At 45.1% G+C, this 9,589-nt stretch overlaps 1 protein-coding gene across 1 annotated transcript; it reads right to left on the reverse strand.

Moving 5' to 3' along the window:
- Positions 1-624: 624 nt before the first annotated feature.
- On the reverse strand, positions 625-5,442 carry LOC121570464. The gene is made up of 2 exons (XM_041881925.2): positions 5,018-5,442; positions 625-1,874 (listed from the first exon to the last, which is right to left on the reverse strand). Exons 1-2 carry the CDS (start codon positions 5,315-5,317, stop codon positions 1,416-1,418), a joined length of 759 nt encoding a protein of 252 aa, XP_041737859.1. The 5' UTR covers positions 5,318-5,442; the 3' UTR covers positions 625-1,415.
- Positions 5,443-9,589: the final 4,147 nt, after the last annotated feature.

Consider the following 9,589-nt stretch of genomic DNA (forward strand, 5'->3'; position numbering starts at 1 on the left):
GATATACCAACACACCACCACCACTGGCCTTAACAACATTTACCAGTGTGATTCAACAGAAACTTGCCATGTCATCCTAATCAATATGTCTCCCGTGTCATTTCTACATGACTGTATCCATTTCACTGTGAGAACTAATGAGAACACTGTAATAACGCTGCCAACGATCACATTACTCTCAGTTCTAATAACAGTTCATTCAATTGTCACCCCAGAATCCTTCTCTCGGCTACTCCCTGTGACTCTCAAATGACACCCTATTCCACAATCTCCATATAGTACACTACAGTAGTTTTGCCCAGAGCCCAAAAGTTTGCCCAGAGCCCATTTCAGACACACACACTTGTATTCGGTCTCCAGGTAGGTAGGATGGTTATTTCAGGAGACTTCAACATGTCCAGGCCATCATTATTAACTCTGCCTATCCACACAGCTCTGCTCTGCCCTAAGGTGTCAGGTTGATGCCTTTCTGCTGCTCTGCCCTCCTCTTTTATTTATGAGCTAGAGGTGAGAGAGCAAGACCTGGGCTGCGTCCCAAATGGCACCCTATTCCCTACATAGTGTACTACTTTTGACAAGGGCCCATAGGGCTCTAGTCAAAAGTAGTGCGATATGTAGGGAATAGGGTGCCATTTAGGATGCAGTCCTGGACTCCCAGTGTATTTACTTCACCAGATTTCTATCTGCATATTAGAACAGGCGGTGGCCCAACATTGCCCACCACAGTTGACCCACCACCATGTATCTTTAATCCAGAGCAGGGACAGATTGAGTCTTCAGACAGGAAGTGTGGATGGGATGTGAGTTCAGCAGGACTAGTCAAGGGGCTTGGAGCCTGAGTAGTACTGTACATCACGATGGGAGGCAGCGTAGTGATGACGTCATTGCTTCCTGTCCCTCCTATTGATATGACAGTGGTACACAGGAGGTGGAACGCTCTGTTCCAGCCATTATTATGAGCCATCCTCCCCTCAGCAGCCTCCTGTGGAGTGGTAGTAGCCCGGCGGGAAATGGAGAGGCATCTTCTGTGTTGGGATGTGTGCTAGCAGGGAGATTGGAATTGAGGCTGGTGGTGGCCATGACTGTGAGGGGTCTGAAATACAATGCATTTGAAATTAAATTAAATGCAGATAAATAAAATACTAGCAGGCTAGGAGTCAGGAGAGTTGGGTTGGTGTGTGTGTATGTGTGTGTGTGTGTGTGTATATGTGTGTGTGTGTGAGAGAGTCTGTCTGTCTGTTTGTCTATCTGCAAACTCTTTAACCTCAACAGATTGAAGGCCAAGAGCAAACTCATCAACACTTCCAATGTGGAGCTTCAGTATGCAGATGATAATGACATCACTGCCCACTCAGAAGAGGACCTTGGGTCTGACATGCTCCTGGGTCTGACATGCTCCTGGGTCTGACATGCTCCTAGGTCTGACATGCTCCTGGGTCTGACATACTCCCGGGTCTGACATGCTCCTGGGTCTGACATTCTCCTGGGTCTGACATGCTCCTGGGTCTGACATTCTCCTGGGTCTGCCATGCTCCTGGGTCTGACATGCTCCTGGGTCTGACATACTCCTGGGTCTGACATACTCCTGGGTCTGACATGCTCCTGGGTCTGACATACTCCTGGGTCTGACATACTCCTGGGTCTGACATGCTCCTGGGTCTGACAAACTCCTGGGTCTGACATGCTCCTGGGTCTGACATGCTCCTGGGTCTGACATTCTCCCGGGTCTGACATGCTCCTGGGTCTGACATACTCCTGGGTCTGACATGCTCCTGGGTCTGACATACTCCTGGGTCTGACATACTCCTGGGTCTGACATGCTCCTGGGTCTGACATGCTTCTGGGTATGAAATGCTCTTGGGTATGACATGCTCCTGGGTACAGAGGGGGTACAAAAATGGTCAGATTAATACTGCCATTGAGAAAATTCAAAACAAATTGAGACTTGATCTCTTTCAAGGACAGTCTCGCAAAAAGAAGCATTATTGCGTTCTAACTACACGCTATTCAAAGGGCTCTGAACAAATTAAGGGAATCGTTCACAAACATTGGCACATTCTAAGATCCGATGACAGAGCGGTAATGTGTTTTCTGACCCTCCCTTGGTCGTATTCTGACAGGGCAGAAATCTCAGAGATCAATTGGTAAACTCTGATTTACCACCTCTAAATATCCCTGCACAACGTCTATTTGCGCCTCTACCGGATGGAAACGACAAGTGTAATGGCTGCGCTCAATGCAATGGAACTTACAAATGTAGATACTTCAAACACCCCCAAACAGGGAAACAGATCCCAATCAATGGTGGTATTACATGCTCCACTAGGGCAGTTATTTATCTTATACAGTGAGGGAAAAAAGTATTTGATCCCCTGCTGATTTTGTACGTTTGCCCACTGACAAAGACATGATGATGACAATGATATTATTATGATCAGTCTATAATTTTAATGGTAGGTTTATTTGAACAGTGAGAGACAGAATAACAACAAAAAAATCCAGAAAAACGCATGTCAAAAATGTTATAATTTGATTTGCATTTTAATGAGGGAAATAAGTATTTGACCCCCTCTCAATCAGAAAGATTTCTGGCTCCCAGGTGTCTTTTATACAGGTAACGAGCTGAGATTAGGAGCACACTCTTAAAGGGAGTGCTCCTAATCTCAGCTTGTTACCTGTATAAAAGACACCTGTCCACAGAAGCAATCAATCAATCAGATTCCAAACTCTCCACCATGGCCAAGACCAAAGAGCTCTCCAAGGATGTCAGGGACAAGATTGTAGACCTACACAAGGCTGGAATGGGCTACAAGACCATCGCCAAGCAGCTTGGTGAGAAGGTGACAACAGTTGGTGCGATTATTCGCAAATGGAAGAAACACAAAAGAACTGTCAATATCCCTCGGCCTGGGGCTCCATGCAAGATCTCACCTCGTGGAGATGCAATGATAATGAGAACGGTGAGGAATCAGCCCAGAACTACACGGGAGGATCTTGTCAATGATCTCAAGGCAGCTGGGACCATAGTCACCAAGAAAACAATTGGTAACACACTACGCCGTGAAGGACTGAAATCCTGCAGCCCCGCAAGGTCCCCCTGCTCAAGAAAGCACATATACAGGCCCGTCTGAAGTTTGCCAATGAACATCTGAATGATTCAGAGGAGAACTGGGTGAAAGTGTTGTGGTCAGATGAGACAAAAATCGAGCTCTTTGGCATCAACTCAACTCGCCGTGTTTGGAGGAGGAGGAATGCTGCCTATGACCCCAAGAACACCATCCCCACCGTCAAACATGGAGGTGGAAACATTATGCTTTGGGGGGGGGGTTTCTGCTACGGGGACAGGACAACTTCACCGCATCAAAGGGACAATGGACGGGGCCATGTACCGTCAAATCTTGGGTGAGAACCTCCTTCCATCAGCCAGGGCATTGAAAATGGGTCGTGGATGGGTATTCCAGCATGACAATGAGCCAAAACACACAGCTAAGGCAACAAATGAGTGTCTCAAGAAGAAGCACATTAAGGTCCTGGAGTGGTCTAGCCAGTCAGAAAATCTGTGGAGGGAGCTGAAGGTTCGAGTTGCCAAACGTCAGGCTCGAAACCTTAATGACTTGGAGAAGATCTTCAAAGAGGAGTGGGACAAAATCCCTCCTGAGATGTGTGCAAACCTGGTGGCCAACTACAAGAAACGTCTGGCCTCTGATTGCCAACAAGGGTTTTGCCACCAAATACTAAGTCATGTTTTGCATAGGGGTCAAATACTTATTTCTCTCATTAAAATGCAAATCAATTTATAACATTTTTGACATTTTTCTGGATTTTTTTGTTGTTATTCTGTCTCTCACTGTTCAAATAAACCTACCATTAAAATTATAGACTGATCATGTCTTTGTCAGTGGGCAAACGTACAAAATCAGCAGGGGATCAAAAACTTTTTTCCTTCACTGTAACTTGTCCTTGTGGTAAAAATTATGTGTGTAAAACAAAGCGCGAATTAAAAGTACGAATCTCGGAGCATCGTAGCACCATTAGGTGCAAAATCTCGACATACCCACTTGCAGCACACTTTTTGGAAGCGAACCACTTGATTTCGTCCCTACGTTATATCGGCATCAAACATGTCACCCTCCCTAGCAGAGAGGGTGACCTTGACAACTTATTGTTAAAACGAGAGGCTGCCTGGATCTTTAATTTAAAGACCCTTGCTCCCTTCGGTCTCAACGTAGACTTTGATTTGAAGTCATTCTTGTGATTATTGTGATTTTGCTATTCATTGTAAATGTTTGTGGGCCTATGTAGCCAAGTTGTATCTATGATCGTATGCTATCTATTCATGTTTTTTGTATGTTCTGTTTACCTGTGAATTAACCAATGATATCAGGCCCCACCCAGCCATGATTACAGACACCTGTGTGTGTCCTTTGACACTATATAAACTAGTGACCCGCAGTGTTTGTCATTATACCCTGATGAAGACAGATTGTCTGTCGAAACTTTGGTTATTCGATTATAAAATTATTGCATCTGAGCTCCTAGAGTGTGCGTCTCTCCTTTTCTTTTTCAAGTGTTCTACTCCGTTAGCCAGCACCTCGCCTAAATAGGTGTGCGTTTCTTTCGCCTCCATATGCTCCTAGGTATGACATGCTCCTGGGTCTGACATACTCCTGGCTCTGGCCCTAAACTTAAAAAAGACCCAGATCTTCTATCAACCACCGCCTGACAAAAATACACCGGCCCCAGCAATACATGTTGACATTACCACTCTTGAAAATGTGGACCCACCTTGGCAGCCTTCTCTCCTCCAAAGCCGACATTGACACGAAAATACACTACCACCTAAGCTGTGCCAGTGGAGCCTTCTCAAGAATGAGGAAAAGAGTCTTAGAGGATCACGACATCCAGGCCAGAACTAAAATCCTGGTCTACAAAGCAGTAGTGCTCCCACACTACAGTAGGGGTCAGAAACATTGGGCCACATTCAGCAGGCACCTTAATTAAAGCACTGGAGTCTCACCACCAAAGATGCCATCATGAGGATCAGCTGGGAAGACAGGCGCACCAACACCAATGTCCTGGAGGAGGCGAACATCTCCAGCTGGGAGGACACAACAAAAGACAGGTGGACATGGAGGAAAGCTGTCCACGAGGGAGTAGCACGGTACGAGGAAGATCTCCGCCGTTCTGCTGAGGACAGGCGGCAACTTCGAAAGGAGAGACTTTTCACCAAGAAGGCCCAACCACCACCACCACCACCACTCACCCTTGCCCACACTGCATAAAAATATGTGGCTCCCTGATCGACCTCTTCAGCCATCTGAAGACCCACAAGCAGAACCCACCAGAAGGACAATCATACTCGACCCCGAGTGATCGCCGATGCTGGTGTGTCTGTCTGTCTGTCTATCTGTCTGTGTGTGTGCAAGTTGGTGGTGTGTGGTCTGTAAACCTGACAGAGTGTGTGTGTGTGTGTCTGTGTGTGTGTGAGCGTAAAGTGAGAATATGTGTAAAATGTGATGCAGCCCCTCTGTTCCTGTGACTCCCTCCCTGTCAGATGTGAAGGAGATTAAGGGTCATTAAGAGCTCTCTGCTGCATGTGCAGTTTCTATTGATCACATCCACTCAACTCGCTTTAGCCAATGATCCGATTACAAGTGTTGTACCCCCTCCCCCCTCCCCCTGTATGTCTCCCCCCTCCCCCCTCTATGACTCCTTCCCTCCAACCTCCTTGTCTTATTTCTCCATGGGGGCTGATGTCAGCACTAGGAGCACCCCAGCAGACCCTAACCTCGCTCCCCCCCCTCTCCCGCTCCCTCTCTCTTTCTGTCTACTCCATCCCTCTCTTTCTCTTTCTCTTTCTCTTTCTCTCAATTCAATTTCAATTTAAGGGGCTTTATTGGCATGGGAAACACATGTTTACATTGCCAAAGCAAGTGAAATAGTTAATAAACAAAAGTGAAATAAACAATAGAAAATGTACAGTAAACATTACACTCACACAAGTTCCAAAAGAATAAAGACATTTCAAATATCATATTATGTCTATATACAGTGTTATGATGATGTGCAAATAGTTAAAGTACAAAAAGGTAAATAAATAAACATAAATATAGGTTGTATTTTTCAATGGTGTTTGTTCTTCACTGGTTGCCCTTTTCTTGTGGCAACAGGTCCCAAATCTTGCTGCTGTAATTGCACACTGGGATAGATATGGGAGTTTATCAAAATTAGATTTTTTTTCCCGAATTCTTTGTGGTTCTGTGTCTCTCTCTCTTTCTCTCTCTCTCCCTCCCTCTCTCTCGCCCTCCCTGTCATGTCCATCAGGCCCTAGGGGAGTGCTCCGGGAGACCAGTGTGGTTATTAACATTGACATAGCCTCTGGTTAATCTGCTTAGGTTAAATTTCACTGTAGTGAAACTGTCCCAGTAGGCCTAGACTCCCACTGCACCGACAACCTGCTGTCTCCCCAGATTCTCTCTATCTGGAACTAGGGATGGGATTTACTGTATATAGGGTTTAAAGTGATATCCCAGAACTTTTGTATAATTTCAGCCAGTAGTGTTGAAAGTGGTGCTCACGAGCCAAAACGGGTCCCAGTTTTTGTGTACCACGTCATCCAACTGTGTACTACGTCATCCATTTAGAAATGTGAGGAATCCAATTTGTACAATATGTTATGAATTTGTTGTGCTTAAGATCCTGGACTGCATCTTTAATACCATGGGCTGCATGTATCAAGCATCTCAGAAGAAGAGTACTGATCTAGGATCAGGTCTTTATTTTCTATGTAACCTTATTTATTAAGATCTAAACAGCCAAACTGATCTTAAATCAGCACTCTAAAAAGTTTGATATATGTCTTAGCACCATGAAACTATCACAGACCCAAACTAGCCCAAATATACTTTTATGAAATGTGCATACAAGTGTTTGTGTAAATCATGCATTGATGTCGATAGTGAACTTGTTCATCTCTCAAGTTAGGATTTGTCCTATTGTGACTATATCTCAGATTTAGAGTATTGATTGGTAGCAAGCATCAACGACAACATTCAGGGAAAATCTCCCATTGTCACGACTCCGTCCGAAGCTGCCTCCTCTCCTTGTTCGGGCAGGCTTCAGCGTTCGTTGTCACTAGCCACTGCCGCTCCTCATCTCATCATTCCATTTGTTTTGTCTTGTTTATTACACACACCTGGTTCATATCCCCTCATCAGTACCTGTATAAGTGTTCCCTCTGCCCCCTTGTCGTTGTGTGTGATTGTTAGTAAAGCTCGGTGGAGCTCCGTGTATTTTGTATCGCCAGGTTATTTTCCCTGTGTGCCTTGTTGGTTCCAGTGCGCCTGTTTTGCGCACTGGACTGTTTTGACGCATTACTGCGTAACTCTGTTTTCCGGAATAAATCCAGTTATTTTGTGATTTACCCTCCTGCGCCTGACTCCTTCAACTCACCCATCACACCCACAATACCAGAAAGTATATTTTTGACAGATGTTGATAGATACTGTTGTTATTTAAGTCTATAAGTTAATGACAGAACTAGGTGTGAGTCAGTCCACAGTGTTCCGGTGAGCAGTGTTCCTTTACTGTTTCTCTGTCCTGGTTCTATCAATCACGATCAAAGAGCAGTGTTATAGGAGGACAATAACAACCAGAGAATAACACTGAGGGAATCACTGATACACACACACACGCACGCACGCACACACACACACACACACACACACACACACACACAAACACACATACATAAACCCACACACACACACACATACACAGACAAATTATTTGAATATGGTTCTCCACAAATTAGAGAGATGATAGCATATGATTGATTGAGTTTTGAGTCTTTTAGAAACAGTACAGAGTGGGAGAAAACAATTTATTCTCCCAATAAATTATAGAATGGTGTTGGTCCAAAATGAATTGAGAGATACAGTATATTGTTAGTTACTATACCCATACATGACAGGACTTGACAGTGACTGAATCGAACATTACTAACAAGACATTTGCATCTGTTTGGCTCTCGTACAGTATCACTCCAGTCATCCTCCAAGCTTCAAACGCATGGAGTGTTCCAAATGGAGTGTTCCAAATGGCGCCGGAGGGCATGGCTGCCATTTTATGGGCTCCTAACCAATTATGCTATTCTGTGTATTTTTTCGCGTTATTTGTAACTTATTTTGTACATAATGTTTCTGCCACCGTTTCTACCACCGTCTCTTATGACCGAAAATAGCTTCTGGATATCAGGACAGTGATTACTCACCTCGTACTGGACGAAGATTTTTTCTTTAACGAGTCGGACGCAAAGGATTTTCTTCAGACACCCAACAAGGCCCAAATCCTCGTCATTCACATGAGAAAGAGACAGAGATATTGGGGACGTAGGTCGGGGTGCCTTGTGAGGATCCGACGGCGAGTGGGTAATCTGCCTCTACCATCAGTCCTATTAGCCAGTACACTGCTCAAAAAAATTAAGGGAACACTAAAATAACACATCCTAGATCTGAATGAATGAAATAATCGTATTAAATACTTTTTTCTTTACATAGTTGAATGTGCTGACAACAAAATCACACAAATATTATCAATGGAAATCAAATGTATTAACCCATGGAGGTCTGGATTTGGAGTCACCCTCAAAATTAAAGTGGAAAACCACACTACAGGCTGATCCAACTTTGATGTAACCGCCAAACCGGTCATGCTGGAGGATGTTGCAGGCAGCAGAACGTTCTCCACGGCGTCTCCAGACTCTGTCACGTCTGTCACATGTGCTCAGTGTGAACCTGCTTTCATCTGTGAAGAGCACAGGGCGCCAGTGGCGAATTTGCCAATCTTGGTGTTCTCTGGCAAATGACAAACGTCCTGCACGGTGTTGGGCTGTAAGCACAACCCCCACCTGTGGACGTCGGGCCCTCATACCACCCTCATGGAGTCTGTTTCTGACCGTTTGAGCAGACACATGCACATTTGTGGCCTGCTGGAGGTCATTTTGCAGGGCTCTGGCAGTGCTCCTCCTGGCAGTGCTCCTCCTGCTCCTCCTTGCACAAAGGCGGAGGTAGCAGTCCTGCTGCTGGGTTGTTGCCCTCCTACGGCCTCCTCCATGTCTCCTGATGTACTGGCCTGTCTCCTGGTAGCGCCTCCACACAGCAAACCTTCTTGCCACAGCTCGCATTGATGTGCCATCCTGGATGAGCTGCACTACCTGAGCCACTTGTGTGGGTTGTAGACTCCGTCTCATGCTACCACTAGAGTGAAAGCACCGCCAGCATTCAAAAGTGACCAAAACATCAGCCAGGAAGCATAGGAACTGAGAAGTGGTCTGTGGTCACCACCTGCAAAACCAGTCCTTTATTGGGGGTGTCTTGATAATTGCCTATAATTTCCACCTGTTGTCTATTCCATTTGCACAACAGCATGTGACATTTATTGTCAATCAGTGTTGCTTCCTAAGTGGACAGTTTGATTTCACAGAAGTGTGATTGACTTGGAGTTACATTGTGTTGTTTAAGTGTTCCCTTTATTTTTTTGAGCAATGTACAATCACTGGATAACAAAATAGACGAACTACGATCACAGA

The sequence above is a fragment of the Coregonus clupeaformis genome, chromosome 7 (genome assembly GCF_020615455.1).
Source record: "Coregonus clupeaformis isolate EN_2021a chromosome 7, ASM2061545v1, whole genome shotgun sequence".
In the NCBI taxonomy this organism is placed as follows: domain Eukaryota; kingdom Metazoa; phylum Chordata; class Actinopteri; order Salmoniformes; family Salmonidae; genus Coregonus; species Coregonus clupeaformis.